At 37.7% G+C, this 19,401-nt stretch overlaps 1 protein-coding gene across 3 annotated transcripts in view; it reads right to left on the bottom strand.

Moving 5' to 3' along the window:
- Positions 1 to 19,401, bottom strand: part of TNPO1 (transportin 1) — a 90,250-nt gene that overhangs the window by 50,299 nt on the left and 20,550 nt on the right. For 2 of the 3 annotated variants that reach the window (XM_027040182.2, XM_053223837.1), the window contains exons 2-3: positions 2,925 to 3,038; positions 106 to 181 (exon numbers count right to left, since the gene is read on the bottom strand). In XM_027040182.2, the coding sequence (XP_026895983.1) occupies positions 106 to 181; positions 2,925 to 3,038 (190 nt within the window). Of the gene's footprint in view, positions 1 to 105; positions 182 to 2,924; positions 3,039 to 3,171; positions 3,309 to 19,401 lie in introns of those variants that run through there. The other variant, XM_015072141.3, reaches the window with a different exon arrangement.

The following is a 19,401-nucleotide window of genomic DNA, read 5'->3' as shown; positions in this document are numbered from 1 at the left end:
GTGGTTACTATAAAACGCAAACCTTTGAAATTAATAACTCTCAGTATATTTTCATATATCTTGAAGACATTTCCAAGTAGTTTTACCAATACAAACCTCACTTACCTTCAGATTTTAATTTTGTAAGAACAAAAATCAGGTAGTTGTTAAAATCTGGATATTGATTGAGTTGTTCCAGTTTCTAGAACAAATAGTAGTTAAGGAAACTTCTCAATAAACTAAGGAAGAAATTAAGCATTTTCAATCTAAAATCAGGAATCCCATTTGTGATATTTTAAAACTTGCGTTTTCTTAGAAAGAATAAAATTTTCTTACTAAAACCATCAATACACTATTCCAAGAATGCACTAATGGTTATGTTAAATCTCTTTGGTGCTTTATGGCTAAAACATTAAACTTAATACTTTATATCAATTATATTCAATACAACATAAGCCAAGTTCTGAACAGGGTATACGCTCAACATAGCAAAAAAAAATTTCAAAAGAGAATGTTTTATTTGAACTTTAAAAACCTTAACCAGAAAGGTATTTACGTATAGAAATAATGACAAAAATGAAAAGCATCGCAAAGAAATGAAAACAGGTCTTTAAAGATCATTTACAGAACTTTATAAAATGGCTTTTCAACTTAGAAATCAAAAATGCTTTTACTAGACTCATTCTACTGAATATTAAATGCCACTTAAACACAAGTCTGTTATCAAATCTTATTATGTAAGGTCAGTATGAAATTACTGTAATGCAACAGTTCCACAATTGTGCCCCCTCCCCAAGATCTAACATTTCCAGTGACATAAATTTGCAGGTATTTCATTCTGTTGGCAGTCAACAGTGACATGATACTCTATTATATCTTTCTTCATGCTCTCTTAACCTCTAATTTTTTTTAACACTAATTGTTTTCTTAGACAGTAATATTCAAATGTTTTTATTCAGCAGACCTAAATTTATTTTTAAATTAAATCCCTGATACAAACTCTAGGTACACTGTATTAGCTATTTATTACATACTAGAATACCCTCAATAGGTAGTGGTCAGATTAACTAGCAAAAGCATTCTCTACAAAATTTCCAAAGTCTACTTTCTTAGACCAAGAAAAAAACCAATGGTTTTTCTTTAGTCAATGGCAAAGACTAGCATACTGATGTGGTAATTTTTCATAAATATTTCCTGCTAAAATTTACTTGAGCTATCTATCCAAATTTACTTGAGCTTTCTATCCAAATTTTATTAATGGTCTTGCAAGAGGTAATTAGGCCTATACAAAAACAACAATGAAATAAATGCTTTCCTAAGGTCACAAAGGAACAAGATCATCCATCATTAGGCACTTAGAAAATATAAAGCAATACGTATTTTTAAATACTATTCGCTTACTGAAATTTAACTTGTTTCTTTTGCAGAAGGCATACTATGCTCCAGGCACCCAGAATAAACTATAAATTTGATGGTTAGCCCAAGCACAGTTCCAGGCATATAAAAGGTATTTAATAAATAAGTACCAAAACAGGAATCTATAGTGCTACAGAAAAAAATTACAAGGTGGTTATGGCCTTGGCTCCCTTAAGAAATAACTGTGTCATACAATATCCGTAATTAATTCAATAAATATCAACTTCTATCATTCCTACAGCTATAACAACACAAATTAAGACTGGGGCACCACAGGGTTTCAGATACAAGCACCCACACACCCCAAAACTCTACCCTTCCCTTGGTACTGGCATTATCCCCTTTGGTTTTAAATGAGCAGTATTATATTAACCAAGAAGCTACGTGCTTCCTCCTCTATTAAAGGTTTTAAGTTACAGCAATGCAGTACTTCGACACTTATTTAACAGAATTTCTCATGGAATTGTATATAATTTCATGTTTACAAGTGTTATTAGGTTTAAGCCCTAAAGGGCTTACTTACCAAATTCTAGTTTTGCTGTTGACTAACAATAAAAATCAAGAGATTTTCTGCAAAAAAGCAGACTTAAATTGTTTAAAGAATTCACTTCTTTGGTCTCAACATAACAGGGATAAGGTTATTTATGACTGGGTGAGTAAATTTGTCTCCTTTATCGGATCCAATGATCCGATATTTATTTGCCCACAGTTCAGGGCACCACAGAAAACACAACAGAGGTTTTGCTGCTGCTTTTAACCTTTTCGGTCTCTAAAATCACAGCAACATGACCGCTACCCCAGCAAACTCGTTAAACACTGGGTACCTCAGCAGTCAACCTTTTGAGCCACAGAGACTATTTCACTCGGGAGCCAGGAAGCCTGCAACAGGTGTGAGCACGAGCAGCCCTGGGGTGAGGCCTGGGACCCCCTACTTGTAGGTCTCCAGCACTTTTAGGGCAAGGGCCCTGAAGAAACCCCAGGCCCAATGCGGCAGCAGTTTAAACCCCGCGCCAGCTCCACCCCATTTCTGGTCGGACGCTCGGCCGGCGAGTCCCGTCTGGCACGCAGAGTACTCCACCCGGACTCTCGCTCGACCCGCTGCCCCCTCGGCGCGGGGCGCATTGTGTGGAGCCGGGGGGCCGGGGTCCGCGCCGCACCCGGGCCTCGCCCGCCCGCGCCGCTCTCCGCCCCATGGGCAGGTCAGCGGTGGGCGGGCGGGGACGTGGCGGCCGGGCGGGCGCACATGTAGCGATCGCGGGCGGCGGCCGGGAGCCCCCGCCTCCCGCGGGCCGGAAGCCGTCGGCCGCGGCAACACCCCGGACCCGGGCTCGAGGGCCGCGTGCGCGAGGCGCCGGGCAAGAGCTGCGGCGGCGGACGGGCCTCTCCCCGCGGGCGGGCAGGCGGTCGGAGGGCGGAGGGATCCGGGGAGCGGGAGGAGGGGGAGGGGCGGCGGGAGCCACCCGGCCGCCGGGAGCGGGCCCCGCGCGGGGCGAGCTGCGCGGGCGTCGGCAAGGCCTCGGAAAGGATACTTGTTGCACGGTTCTCTGGATGGTGGTGTCTGGGGACTGGGACTCCTTCAGCAGCTGCAGGATTTGCTGAAGCCCTTGCTCGTCAGGTTTCCACTCATACTCCATCTTGGTTTGCTGCAAATAAAGCCAGACACAGGAAGAGACGGAGCAAATGTTACTCCCCGTGCACAGGCCCGAGGGCTTCCCGCGCCGAGCAACCCCCTTTTCCCCGCCAGAACGACCCCTCTGCTCCCCACGCGCCTCGGACCTGCTTGGGGTGCCCCGAAAGAAGTCTCGGACGGCGAAACCCGGGGGAACTGATCCTAGCAGCTCGGCCGCCAACGTCTGCTGGTGCTGCTGCTGCTGCTGCTGCCGCCGCGGCCGCCGAGCGCAAGGAGCCGACCAGACTGAGTCACCGCGAATTTGCAATCTGGCCCCTAGATCCGCTCACGGGAGCCCCCTGGGTCCTAGTGCCACGCATTTTTCTCCAACCCAACCTAACTAGAGTTCCGTACAGTTTATTACTGATTTAAGGACTAATCAGAAGTCGAGTCCTTATCAAAACCCCGGAGAAACACCTGAAGAGATCTGATATGGGTATTAGTTATTTTAAGTTAACATGGTGAATAATGGAAAATGACTGAAATAGAGGGAAAAGCCTGGTAATTCCCCCGACAATTCAACAATACTTAGAAAAAATAAAAATGCTTACATTTCAACTCGATATAACTGGCACTAATAGTCTAAAACATTAAAAATATATTGCAATCACAACCCACATCTTGATAAACACCAAATACTGCATTTACATTTGCACGTGATTGAAAAAAACTGCATTCTTTTATAAACTTAAACTTTTGAACTCTTAACTGAAATAAATTACATCTCAAATAACCACATTTCACAACTAAGGGCTTTGGTTGGGATGAAGGAAAAACAAGACAAGTAACGTAATTTTATAAGTGGATGGTGTTTAATTCTATTAAAGTGTTCTCACATACATTTTCTCATTTGATTCTCTAGCCAACCTGGGGACGTATATTTGACCCCATGTGCCAATTAGGGATCAAAAAGGTCTGAGCAAAATTACCACAGTTAATTAGCAAAGACTGGGCAGAGTATAGGTTTCTTAAGCTACTAAGAGTTGCATTTGCTACAATCAGTTGAAACTATTATATCAGTGACACAGTTTCATCAAAACTAAATGCTTAGACAAAAACAAAACTTAAGTATCAAGCATAAATTATTTGTAAAAATCAAACTGAGTATGCTGAAAGAGAATTTTTCATAAGGCTTTACTACTACATGATGGTTTGACAACTGAAATTAGTCCCTCCCAGTAGGGGTTAAAATTACCTGACCTTACTGTAGGTCTCTAGTTAGCAGTGTTTTTCTTTCCTTCTTCCTTTTTTTCCTTTCTTTTTAAAACTTTCCTCTCTCCTTCACCCTTATTTTCTGGTTAATATCCTGTAATGTGGCTTGCTCACCATCTCCTATGGACTTCCTAAATGACCCAATGCAAAAAACTGTTCTTACTTAAAACAAACCTTCCCCCCCCCCCCCCGACAACGATCATCTAAACATATCTATTAATATTATAATGTTTTTATTCCAGTCTTTATTCTGTGTGCTTATATGTACTTTATATTTTATAATGGGATTGCTGTTTCTTGCCCAACTTCATATATTAAATATTTATTGAAAGTATTTTTTAAAAACATGATAGTACTCCCTTGTATTGCTGTGCCACAATTTTAATACACTTTCAAATACACATAACCTGTACAAATCATAAGCATACAACTAAATGGGAGTTTTACAAACTGAAGACGCCTGTGTAACCAATGCTCACATCAAAATATATTATGATTACCAGTACCAAGGTTTCCATTGTACCCATCCCAAGTCATCCAAAGTAATTCCTATTACAATTTCTATCATACAGATCTCTCCTTCCCTCTTCTTTTTACTTCAGAAACTTGTTAACAATTACAAAAATGACAAGAAATCAAACAATATGGTTGTACACATAAAGTTAGTTCAATCCTACCTCCAAGCTTATGTCCATGACAGAATCAGTATTAAGTATGATATTAATCCTGCTACACCTTTCTGTATTCTCAAACATGCATATAGTTCTGGTTTTGTTTTTTAATTTTTTTTTAACATTTATTTATTTTTGAGAGAGAAAGACAGAGTGAGAGCAGGGGAGGGGCAGAGAGAGACGGGGACACAGAATCCGAAGTAGGCTCCAGGTTCCGAGCTGTCAGCACAGAGCTGGATGCAGGGCTCGAACTCACGGACTGGGAGATCATGACGTGAGCAGAAGTCGGAAGCTTAACCCACTGAGCCACCCAGGCGCTCCCATCATTCTGGTTTTGTTTTAAAAGCATACTACATACTACACTTTATTAATGCTACAACTTTTAAACACATAATATACCATCATTCCAGGCCTATATATATATATATATATATATATATATATATATATATATATATATATATTTTAATAGATGCACATAGGTATTTAGAATGAATAGGTCATAATTTGTTCCACCCCTTCTTGATTGGCTTCCAGGATGCTGAAGCTTTTTTTTTTTTTTTGAACACACAAAAAAACATTCTTGTATTAATGTCTCTACACAGTAGTGGCACCCCAGTGGGATTATTAGGCCAAAAGTATGAGCATTTAAAAATTTCTAACAGTTATTACCACATTACTTTCTAAAAACAGTTATGCAATTCACACTCACAAAGAATACGAATGTTTCCCACATCTCCACCAACACATTCTTTTCATTTTTGTGAATCTAATGGGTGAAAACTTAATTGCTACTAATATTAGGGTAGGGGGCAGGGGAAAGTTAAAGGGAGGGAACCTAAAAATTTGGACTTCAGTTATAAATGGGAGCTGTAACCATGCACATCTCACCAGTGGAGGTGACATTTGGATAGCCTACTTAACTCCCTAGCTGCCCTTTTGAATAAAGTGAAGTCAGGGCCAATAGCAGCCAGGTTGGAAAGGCATCTTCATTACATCCATCCTGAGGATAAGAGCTCCCATAAGATCATTATCACGCTTCCATCTTTATTCCTGCACCCAAATAAGTAGAATTCTTTTTCTTCTCAAAGAGTTTAGTATTTAAAACATTTAATTTGATCCACCCATGAGGATGGGATAGGTATAATGAAGAGAAACTGTTCCCTCACAACTTACTCAAATTATTGGAAACAAGTATTTTGAACTTCTATACCACATTTTTCTTACTGTGGTAAAATGAACATGTAACATAAAATGTGGTGTTTTAACCATTTTAAGTATACAGTTTAATGGCGATAAGTACATTCTCATTGTTGTGCAACAATCACCACCTGTATCTGCAGAACTTACACATTTTAATAGCCATTAAAATTAACAAGAGTCTGGGGCGCATGGGTGGCTCAGTCGGTTGAGCGGCCGACTTCGGCTGAGATCATGATCTCACGGTCCATGAGTTCAAGCCCCGCGTCAGGCTCTGTGCTGACAGCTCAGAGCCTGGAGCCTGTTTCAGATTCTGTGTCTCCCTCTCTCTGACCCTCCCCTGTTCATGCTCTGTCTCTCTCTGTCTCAAAAATAAATAAACGTTAAAATTAGCAAGAGTCTTCTGCTAGGGTAGCCAGAGGGATCGCAGGATTATTTAGGTAACATCTAAAGTACTTTAAGCTAACCAAGGACACCAGAATTCTGAGGCAGAAATCATTTATTTAAAAAGTAAACTACATCTGTAATAAACAATATCAAGATGAACACTGGATTTTCCTGAAGTAATTACTATTCTATTTGCATGTTGAAGACTGGAATATAACTGTTTCAAAAAAGGGAAGTAATACTTCAAATGTTTCTCTTTTAGAGTATGCAAATCATGCTGATTAGTCCACAACATTCCATGGTGAAACCGCCCCCCCCCACCCCCAACCAAAGGCATTTCATTAGCCAAGACAGTTATCTGAACTAGCTAGACAGAAGATGGACCAGAATACAAAGTTACTAAGAATACTAAGTTACTGTAAGATACTATTTGGGGTCTTCAGAAAACCAAAGAGTCCCAAACTGTTAAGAACTTAAATGTACATAAAAACTTTGAATTTGCAGGGCGCCTGGGTGGCTCAGTCAGTTGAGCATCCGACATCGGCTCAGGTCATGATCTTCTGGTCTTTGAGTTCGAGCCCTGCGTTGGGCTCTGTGCTGACAGCTCAGAGCCTGGAGCCTGTTTCCGATTCTGTGTCTCCCCCTCTCTCTGCCCCTCCACCACTCGTGCTCTGTCTCTCTCAAAAACTAAATAAACATAAAAGAATTTGCTAGAGTTGAGAATCATGTGAGGTAGAGACTGGTTGAAAAAAGTAATAATAAATCTAGTTTCTTCTCTGCTGGAAGGGCTGTAAACTATAGTTTAAAAAGCAGATGGGAAGTCCGGACTCAACCAACCTAAGTTTAAATCCTAGTTCTTCCATTTAGTAGCTGTAAAAACCTGGACAAGTTAATTAATCTCTCTGAGCTTTAGTTTGTCAACTCTAAAATGAGAATATATCAACTCTGTGATAGGATTGTATGTACCTGCCTGGCATATGGTATGATTTGAAATATAGTAGTTTTAATTGTCACACAAAAGGTGTTCTACTGCCTGCAAGATAAAATCTAACTTCTTTTGAATGGATCTGGTTTCATGATCTGGTCCATCACCTCTACAGACAGCTTTATCTCTTATGACTTAACCTCAAACTTTACGCTCCACCAACACCAACTGAGCCTCTCATACCTCCGAGCCTTTGAATAGGGATTTCCTCACTGGAACGTCCTCTTTACATTTGGCCATTTGGCAAACTCCTCATTCTTCAGAGCTATGCTCATCTATTCAATTTCTAAATATCTACTGAGCATCTTCCTTGGCACTATGCTTGATACTGGATACTATTTCTCTTCCATGGTATTATTCTAGGACCTCCCCACAAGACTTAAGTGGTTTTTTTCATTAGAGATCCAAAGTTTATAGCTATTTCCATTTCAGAAACTATCATATTATAATTATTTCCAGGGCTGTCTTAGCAATAGATCATGTGTTCCTTGAGAAGAGGGACAGTGTGTTTTTGCCCTCTTTGCCCAGAAGAGTCTGAGTCAATAAATATTTGTTGAACAAATACTATTGCTGTTGCCATTAATTCAACTGAATATTAAGGTGAGTAACTACCATGTGCTCAATGAGCAATGAAGATTCAAAAGTAAGTAAAATATTGTTCTTGCCCCCCCCCGCCCCACGCTCTCATTTAGTGAGAGAGACAGATGTGTGGTCTATGAATGAAGCGTATGAATAAAGTACAGTAGGAAGAGAGAGGAACACAAATATATTCGGCCAGGAAAGAGAAAAGCACTTTACCCCCCTTTGGTTCAGAGCTTTTTTTCCTTCTAATTTCAATTACATTCAAAAAAATATTTACTGAGTAGCCAGATGTTTCCACCGACATGATGAATTACTATGAATGTGGTAAATGTTAACATTGACATGATTTCCCAAAATAGTGAGCAATTCCAAACAAAACAAGGTATACTCTTCCTTCAATAATACAAAAGTTTTATTCCCAGAAACCTCAATATTTAATTAAAATCCTGCAAAAAATTCCACGTGCATATGTAAAATTATATGAGGTTTTAGGCTGATATTTTTTTCCCCTATGTGACTATGTAGTGGAGCATTCAAAAGTCGTTCAGGGTTTAAGACAATTCTAAATGATGAACATCTAAAATCTCTCTGCCCTCCCAAATTCTAGGACCAAAAGCACCTCCCAAATTCTAGGACCCCTCCCCCTTGCCCCACCAGACAGCACTATGGTAGAGAAAGTACAGGGGCTGTGGGGACATTAAGCTGAACCTCCTTGAGGAAGTGACTTTTTACCTGAGAATCTAACAGGAATTACCAAAAAGTAAAAATGAGGAGGTCAGGAGCTAGGAGGACCTCACAGACCAAGGTAAGAGTTGGAATTCATCCTGAAGCTAATAGAGAGCTTGTGAGGGGGGTTATAAATTAATAGATGACAAAACCAAATAAAAATATGGAAAATAATTACTCTTCCTAGGAAGTAGAAATGAGGAAGGAGAGGTTAATCTTCTGCTGTTCAGGATTGTTTATTTTCACAGTAAGCATAATATTTTCAGAACAAAAATAACTTATGTATAAAACCCATCAGACTGCTATGTGGGAAATCCCTGGAAGGGGCAGGAGCCACAGAAGACCTAACTGTCCAATCTGCATTTAAAATGGAGTTCCAGTTTGTTAGGGGAAAGTCTGCCATATTTCACTACCAAAAATACCAGTAAAAAATCTGGCTAAATAGTAAAGGCATAAACACATCTATTATTTTGTCAATAATAGCAACAGCTAATGTTTTTGGGTACTAGGCAGTGTCCTAAGCACTTACATATGCCAACTAATTTATTCCTCAGAACTTTATCATGTATTAATATTATGTATATTTTGCAGATCAGTAAATTGAGGCACACAGAAGTTACTTGTCCAAGGTTACTCACATAATAAATGAATCCCTCATTCAAACCCAACTAATCTAGCTCTAGAGTCCAGTCTCTAAGCACCTGATATTACTGTCTTTCTAAAAAAACCCATCAATTTCTGTAAACTAGGAAACTAACCATAAATAGAACCATTTGTATTCTAAAAGAATGACAAGTATTTGATACCTTTGTAGTGAGGTAAAAGACAAAATTTTAAATCACATTTCACTGGGACGCCTGGGTTAATCAGTCTGTTAGGCATCTGACTCTTGGTTTTGGCTCAGGTCATAATCTCACAGCTCGTGGGATCAAACCCTATGATGAGCTCCACAATGACAGCATGGAAACTGCTTGGGATTCTTTCTCCCTCCCTCTCTCCCTCTCCCCCACACTCTCTCACTCAAAACAAATTTAAAAAATCCTATTTCACTATTGTAAAATAAATAAAACAGTAAATATAGCAGTATGTATATTATGAACATATAATAAAAATGAGATATTTTAATAGCACTGAGTACATGAGTTCAAAACATCCTAAATCTAATCTTTAGAACATCCCTTTACAGGAACTAGTTGGCAAGTATTATCTTCATTTGACCAACAAATAAAACAAAATACAGGTTAAGTTATTTGCTGAATGTGAATCAGATTTGTAGACTTCCGAAGAAAATGTCTCTTACACCGGCTTTTTACAAAAAGATGCTAGGATGAACAAGGAAGAAAAAAATCAGAGATAATCCAAAAGGCGAAAAAGATCCTATTTCTTTTAAAGTTACTTAATAAAACTTTTATGAGAAATTGAATCAAAGCTCAGGTATGAAAGGAAAAAAGACAAAGTCTAAAGGCAGTCGATTAATAATAACTTAAAAAATGAAGCCATTTAATGTCAAAGAATCAAAATGTCAACAGGCTTGTTAAATTATAGCTACCAGTGAAACTAGAAAGTCCTTTAAGAGATTTATAAAGTAATCAGAGATTAAGCCTCAAGAAAGAAAAGCGGAAAAAGCAAAACCCAACTGTTCAGCCCAAGCTCAGATGGAAGGGTAGGGACCACAGCTTATGGACCCTCTGCTGTTACAAGGTGGAAGGCATTGAGCTGGTTTTAAATCATCCTTGATTGATTGATTAGGGTGAATGATCTAGTTTACCACTCTGAAGAATTATGCTAAGAAGGGAAAATTATATCGGGGCACCTGGTGGCTCAGTCGATTAAGTGTCCAACTTCAGCTCAGGTCATAATCTCATGGTTAGTGAGTTTGAGCCCCATGTCTGGCTCTGTGCTGACAGCTCAGGGCCTGGAGCCTGCTTCAGATTCTGTCTCTCTCTCTCTCTCTCTCTCTGCCCCTCCCCCTGGTTGTGTTCTCTCTCTCTCTTAAAAATAAACCTGAAAAAAATCTTTAAAAAAAACAAGTTAAAATTATAATCCTCAAGCACAAAGTATTGTCATCTAAAAACTGAAAAGATTAATAAGAAATAACAAAAGACAATGGAAAATGGGCGCTAAGGAAAACTTAAATATATTCTTAGAGTGCTCTTTCAAGACCTTTATTCATTTTTTTTAATGCTGATTTACATTTGAGAGAGAGAGAGAGAGAGAGAGAGAGAGAGAGCGCGCGCATGAGCAAGCGAGCACGCGCAAGCAGGAGAGGGGCAGAGAGAGAGAGAGGGAGGCACAGATTCTGAAGCAGGCTCCAGGCTCTGAGCTGTCAGCACAGAGCCCTACATGGGGCTCAAACCCATGAACCGTGAGATCATGACCTGAGCCAAAGTTGAATGCTCAACCAACTGAGCCACCCAGGCGCCCCTCAAGAAGACCTTTAAAGACGACTAGACATCTGACTCAAATGCTAAAGTTTACAAATATTAAAAAAAAAAAAGTCTAGTATCACAGTAAGCAGGTGGTAATAAGGAAAACTTGATCCCAAAATCCAATCCAATCTACAACTAGGTACTTCCTATATACTTCTGCTCATTTAATATGCACAGCAGCACTATGAGGTAGATACTAACTCCATTTTATATTAACTGAGGTTGGGAGAGGTTAAGTACTTGCCTGGCCAATATGTGGCAGATATAGGCACTCAAAACCAAATCTGTGTATTTTCAAAATCTATACTGTGCCTAGCAATAACAGCAACCCTGTTATCATTTATGGAGCATTTCTATATGCCAGTTATTTACTAAGTGCCTTAAATGCATGATCTCATTTAATTTCATGAATAGGGACTATTATCATCTCCATTTTACAGAAGAACAGGCTTAAATGAAGTGTTCGAGGTCACAGAGGTCACAATGAACAAAGGCAGGACCCAAGCCCCGATGTACCTGACTCCAGAGCCTGTGCACTGAACCATGCTGTCTGTCGTATTATTCTCATTCTGCTACTTTCATGAGTATGTGACTAACCATTAACACAATTCCTGGGTAGATTTCTCTTCTCTCTATTTTAAGCATCACCAAAATTCAACAACTCTCTTGATTAGTGTTTACTTTCTTCAGTGCAAGTGTGATAACTGCACCTTCCTTTTCAGGGTTTAAACTTTTCTTTCTTTCTTTCAAGTTTTATTTAATTAAGTAATCTCTACACCCAACATGGGGCTCGAGCTCATGATCCTGAGATCAAGAGTCGCATACTCTTCCAACTGAGCAAGCCAGGTGGCCCAGAGGGTTTAAACTTTTCATTAAAAAAAAAAAAAAAAAAAAGGTTTATTATTTTTGAGAGAGAGAGAGAGAGCGCACAAGCAGGGGAGGGGCAGAGAGAAAGAGGGAGACACAGAATCTGAAGCTGCCTCGAGGCTCTGAGCTGTCGGTGCAGAGCCCAACACGGGGCTTGAACTCAAAAACTGTCAGATCATGACCTGAGCCAAAGTTAGACGTTTAACTGACTAAGCCACCCAGGTGCCCCTAAACTTTTTATTTTTAATCAAATAAAAGACTGATAGCAGTAATATTTCCCATATGCTTAACTTTTGGTCACATCATTTTCATCAGCTTAAAATAGGATGTTATAAATTTAAGATATTGTATGTAAGCCTCGTGGTCACCACAGAGGAAAAATCTGAGATTATGAAAAAGGAATTAAAGCATACTACTACAAAAAGTCATCAGCTCACATAAGAAGAAATGAAGAAACAAAGACTCTACAAACCAGTCAAAAAACAATTATCAAAATGACAGCAATATGTCCTTACCTATCAGTAATTACTTTAAATGGATTACATTCTCTAATCAAAAGACAAAAAAATGGGAGAATGTATTAAAAAAACAAGATCCAACAGTATGCTGCATACAACAGATTTATTTTAGCTTTAAGAACACACACATACAGAGACTGAAGAGATAGAAAAAGGTGTTTCAAGCAAATGGTAACCAAAATAAAGCAGGGCAGCAGTACTTAGACACAATAGATTTTATTTCTTAATTTTTATTTTTTTAAGGTTTATTTCTTTATTTTGAGAGAGAGAGAAAAAGAGAGGGAGGGAGGCAGAGAATGAGAATCCCAAGCAGGCATCAGCAGAGCCCGATACAGGGCTCAAACTCCTAGAACCGTGGGATCATGACCTAAGCCAAAACCAAGAGTTGGATGCTTAACCGAATGAGCCACCTAGGCACCCCAACACAACAGATTTTTAACTAAAAATGCTCTAAACAAATAACTTCATTATGGTAATATAAAAAAGTCAATCAAAAGTTTATACATTAATTGTAAATATTTATGCATCCACTATCAAAGCACCTATATAATGTAAATATTAACAGAACTAAAAGGAAAAGTAAACAGCAATACAATAATAGTTGGGGATTGTAATATCCCACTCTCAACAATGGATAGATCATCCAGACAGAAAATCAATAAGGAAGCAGTGGACTTGAACAACACTATAAAGCAAATGGACCTAACAAACATTCCACCCAACAGAGGCAGAATACATATTCTTCTCAAGAGTACATATAACACTTTCTACAGTAGATCATATGTTAGACATTGAAACAGTTCCAATAAATTTGAAATAGAAATTATATCAAGTATCTTTTCTGATCACAATGGTGAAATTAGAAATCAGTAACAGGAAGAAAGATGGAAAATTCACAAGTACATGGCAATTAAACAACACATTTCTGAACAACCAATGGATCAAAGAAGCAAAAGAGAAATAAAAAATATCTTAAGACAAATGAAAAGGGAAATCCAACATACCAAACATTAGAAAATGCAACAAAAGCAGTTCTAAAAGGAAAGTTTAGACATAGGCACATATATATATCAAGAAAAGAAATATACCAAACAACGTAACTTTACACTTGAAGGAACTACAAAGAGAAGAACAAAGTAGGACCAAAGTTAGAAAAAGGAAGGAAAGAATAATAAAGATTAGCGTAGAAATAAATGGAATACAGATTAAGAAAACAATAGAAAAGATCAATAGATCTTTTGATCAATAGATCAACAATAGAAAAGAGTTGATTCTATGGAGAGATAAAATTGACAAACCCTTAACCAAACCAAGAAAAAAAAAGACAGGAACCAAATAAATAAAATTATAAATCAAAGAGGAGCTATTACAACTGATACTACAGAAATACAACAGATCATAAAAGACTACTATGAACAATTATACGCCAACAAATTGGACAACCTAGAAGAAATGGATAAATTCCTAGAAACATATAACCTACCAAAATTGAATCATGAAGAAAGAAAATCTGAAGAGACCAATAATAATAAGGAGCCTAAATCAAGTTAAATCCCAATAAAGAAAAGCATAGGACCAGATGGTTTCACTAGTGAATTCTACCAAACATTTAAAGAAAAATTAACATCAATTCTTCTCAAACTCTTACAAAAAACTGAAGAGAGGGGAACACGTCCAAACTCATTTAATAAGGCATTTCTCTGACAGTGAAGTCACATAAGGACATTAGAAGAAAACTACAGGCCATTAATATAAATGCAAACATTCTCAATAAATCACTGGCACAATGAATTCAACAGCATATTAAAAAAATCATACACCTTGATCAAGTGGGTTTAGTCTCTGGGATGCAAGAACAATTCAACATACACAAATCAATCAATGTGATATATCATATTAATAGAATGAAAAGATACAAATCATATGATTTCAAGAGATGTGGAGAAAACATTTAACAAAATTCTATTTCCATTCATGATAATTCTCAACATATTTAGTATATAAGGAACATACCTCAACATACTAAAGACCATGTATGACAAACCCATAGGTAATATCACACTCAGTGGTGAAAGGCTGAAAACCTTCCCTCTAAAATGGGAACAAAATAATGGTGCCCATTCTCACCATTCCTATTCAACGAAGTACTGGAAGTCTTAGCCAAAGCAATCAGACAACAAAAAAGAAAAGGCATCCAAATCAGAGTGGAAGAAGTAAAACAGACATGTCTCTATTCACAGATGACATGACCTTATACAAAGAAAATCCTACAGACTCTATAAAAAAACTAATTTAGTAAAGTTGCAGGGTACAAAATGAACATACAAAAACCAGTTGCATTTCTATACAGTGACACTAAATTATGTGAAAGAAGAAATAATCCCATATACAACATCAAAAAGAATAAAATAATTGGAAATAAATTCAAACAAGGAGGTGAAAGATCTGTACACCAGAAAACTGTAAGACACTGATGAAAGAAATTAAAGAAGGTACAAACAAATGGAAAGATATCCTATGTTCATGGGTAGGAAGGATTAATATTATTTAAATGTTATACTACCCAAAGTTATCCAGAGATAATGTAATCCCTATCAAGATTCTAATGGCATTTTTGTTACAGAAAAAGGAAAATGAATCCTAAAATTTATATGGAATCACGGAAGACTTTGAATAGCCAAAGCAATCCTAAGGAAGAACAAAGCTAAAATTACCATATTTCCTGATTTTGAAGTATACTAAAAAGCTACAGCAATCAAAACAGTATGGAACTGGCATAAAAATGGACACACAGACTTATGGAACAGAATTGAGAGCCCAGAAACAAACTCACGCATGTACAGTCAACTAATATTTGACAAGGTGGTCAAGAATACTCAATGGGGCAAAGACAGTCTCTTCTCTTGTGTTGGGAAAACTGGATATTTACATGCAAAAGAATGAAAGTGGACCCCTACCTTACACCACTCAAAAATTAACTCGAAAAGGATTAAACATAGACTTGAACATTAAGACCTGAAACAAAAAAAACTCCTAAAAAAAAAAAACAAAAAAACAGGGAAAAATCCCCTTGGCATTAGTCTTGGCAATGATTTCATGGGTATGACACCAAAAGCGCAAGCACCAAAAGCAAAAATAAACAGTGGGATTACATCAAACTGAACAGCTTCTGCACAGCAAAGGAGACCATCATCAAAATGAAAAGGCAACCTACAGAATGGGAGAAAGTTTTGCAAAACATGTATCTGATAAGGAGCTAATATCCAAAATATATAAGAAATTCCTACATCTCAATAGCAAAGAGCCCAAATAATTTGAAAAAAAAAAAAAGGGCAAAGAACCTGAATAAACAGTTTTCCAAAGAAGATACTCAGATGGCCAACAGGTACTTGAAAAGATGCCCAACATCACTAATCATCAGACAAATGCAAACCAAAACCACAATAACATTAACACCTCAAACCTGTTAGGATAGCAATTATCAAAAAGAATAGAGATAACAAGAGCTGGCAAGGATGTGGAGAAAAGGGAACTCATATTGATGGGAATGGAAAAACAGGATGGAGGCTCCTCAAAAACTTAAAAATAGAACTATCATATAATCTAGCAATTCCACTTCTGGGTATTTATCAGAAAGAAATAAAATCACTGTGTCGAAGAGTTATCTGTGCCTTCATATTCACTGCAGCATTATTTACAATAGTCAAGACATGGAAATAAATTTGTGTCCATCAACAGATAAATGGATAAAGGAAATGTGATATATACTGGACCCTTGAACAACATGTTGGGTTTGAACTGTATGGGTCCACTTAGATGCAAAAATTTGTTTGATACAAGTACTGTGTAAGTGTATTTTCTTAATACCATTTTCTTTTCTCTAGCTTACTTTATTGTAAGAATAAAGTATATAACACATGTAACATAAAATATATGTGAATCAACTTTTTATGTTATCTGTAAGGCTTCTGGTCAACAGTAGGCAATTGATAACTAAGTTTTGAGGGAGTCAAAAATTATACGTGGATTTGCGAGTGCACAGTGGTCAGCACCACTAACCTCCATGCTACTCAAAAGTTAACTGTATATACACATTATGTGTGGGTGTGTGTGTGTGTGTGTATATATAAATATATACACACATAAAATGTGTGTACATAAAATGTGTGTGTGTATATATATCTATGTATATAGATATATATATAAAAATAGTATCACATATTTAAGAAATAAAAAAATCCACCAAACTCACAGAAACAGAGAGCAAACTGGTGGTTGCCAGAAGTAAAAGGGGGGAGGGGAAATGAGTGAAGATAGTCAAAGGATACAAACTTCCACTTCTAAACTGATCAAGTTCCGGGATGTAATGTATACCATAATGATTACAGTTAACGATACTGTATTATTATATTTGAAAGTTATTGAGAGTAAATCTTAAAAGCTCTCACCAAAATAATATTAATAATAACAAAAATAAATTGTAACCATATGAGATAATGGATATGTTAACTAACCTTACTGTGGTAATCATTTCATCTTACATACATAAATCATTATGTGTGCATCTTAAATTTCTGCAATGTCATATGGCAATTTTATCTCAATAAAGCTCAAAAAATGTTTTGTAAGTTTATTTATTTTGAGAGAGAGAGAGTGAGTGAGTGTGTGAAAAGGGGAGAGACAGAGAGGGAGAGAAAATTCCAAGCAGGATCTGTGCTAACAGCGCAGAGCAGAACCTGATGTGGGGCTCAATCTCACAACTGTGAGATTATGACCTGAGCCAAAACCAAGAGTCAGACACATAAATGACTAAGATACCCAGATGCCCCTAAAAAAAAACTGTTTTTAAATAAATAAGTCAATAAGAAATAAGAGTAAGAAACAAGTTTTACCACTGTTCCCCCACCCCCAAAAACAACTTTGGTTTGGAACGTAGGCCTTCCTATTCTTATTTCAATGTTTCTTCCACTCTAAACTGTTTCTTTAATTCATGGTTCACAAATATGTAAGTATAATTAAAAGAGTAGCTTGTTTTAAAATAACATTGCTTGGTTAAGAGACTCTTAAATATGAAGAACAGAGGGTTGCTGAAAGGGTTTTGGGAGGAGGGATGGGCTAAATGGGTAAGGGGCATTAAAGAATCTACTCCTGAAATCACTGTTGCACCATATGCTAACTTAGATGTAAATTAAAAAATAAATAAGTAAATAAAAATAATAACATTGCTCGGGGTGCCTGGGTGGCTTAGTCAGTTGACCATCTTACTCTTGATTTTGGCTCGAGTCATGATTCCAGGGTCGTGGGAATGAGCCCTGGGTTAGGCTCCAAGCAGAGTGGGAGCCTGCTTAAGATTCTCTTTCTCCCTTCACCCCCTCCCCTACTCAAAGTCAAAGAGTCAGATGCTCAAATGACTGAGCCACCCAAGTGCCCCTACTTTATGTGTTCATAAAGTGAGACACTGACTGTACAGTTGATAGAAATCTAAGCTGATAAATTTTAGAAAAATTAGAGCGAGCACATTAGGACAACCATTACAGATCATTATGGTAACTACAAGTATATTGTTTCATTGTGGTTAGATTGCTCCTAAAGTTCTCAAGTGACAGGGCCCTAGGAATTTCTCAGTCATGTCTAGAACTATCCCTGATTGTTATGGGGCAATGAGTGGATTGAATATTTCACATTTTCTAGTGTAAACAGAAAAAGGAACATAGCAGTATGCTCACTGGCAAGGGTTGAAGTGGAAAAGGGTCAGAGTCCTTTAGCCAATAAAATAGAAAAGTGGTTGGTAGGCTGATTATTATTAGCCTGAAAGATTGAAATCTTTCTCACATATAACAGGGGCACATATCATTCAGATTTCAAGTGTGAGAAGTCAGAGACAGGAGAAACAATTTATGAGAGGAGATCAATTTTTACAATTTTTGTTCCTATGCTGAATATTGTTCTACACTATTTATTGTTGGTAAGCAGGAAGATAGAGTTCAGGAAGCATGGGTTCCGGAGTCATACACACAGGGGTTGAAATCCCAATCCTCCTCATTGTCTTTTTTAGGAAAGTAGCTTAACTTTCTTAGCCACAGTTGAGTTTTCTGTGAAATGGGTTGAAGAGAAGATTAAATGAGTAATGGAAACTGCTGCAATAGTAGGTAATGTTCATTCCCTTCTCACTTCACCTCCCACTAAAATTATCAGTAAAACAGATTTACTGACAGCAGTTTGTACCACCAGATACCCATTAAGATGAAGATGACATTTTTTTAAGATTTTATTTTTAAGTAATCTCTACACCCAATGTGGGGCTTGAACTTATGACCCTGACGTCAAGAGTTGCATCCTTCACCAACTGAGGCAGCCAGGCACGCCAAAGATGAAATTATTTTTGTATTATCAAAGAATATGCAACAAAATGGGCTGCTTGAATCACTTAAATGAAATGAGAGTCTAAAGAAGTAAAGATCAAAATAGAAATACTGAAGGAGAAATAAAAGTATCAGAAATCAAGTGCTAAATACATATTTTTCTAGTTTATTTACTTATTTATTTTGAGAGACAGAGAGAGTGCAAGCAGGGGAGGGGGAGAGAGGGAAGAAGAATCCCAAGCAGGATCTGCATTGTGAGTGCAGAGCCCGATGCAGGGCTCGAACTCACGAACCGTGAGATCATGACCTAAGCTGGTATCAAGAGCCGGTCGCTTAACTGACTAAGTCACCCCAGCGCCCCTCAAATGTTGAATATTAAATCAGACATGAACGTAATC

The sequence above is a fragment of the Acinonyx jubatus genome, chromosome A1, assembly GCF_027475565.1.
Source record: "Acinonyx jubatus isolate Ajub_Pintada_27869175 chromosome A1, VMU_Ajub_asm_v1.0, whole genome shotgun sequence".
NCBI classification, from domain to species: Eukaryota; Metazoa; Chordata; class Mammalia; order Carnivora; family Felidae; genus Acinonyx; species Acinonyx jubatus.
This window is presented reverse-complemented; position numbering and strand designations above follow the sequence as displayed.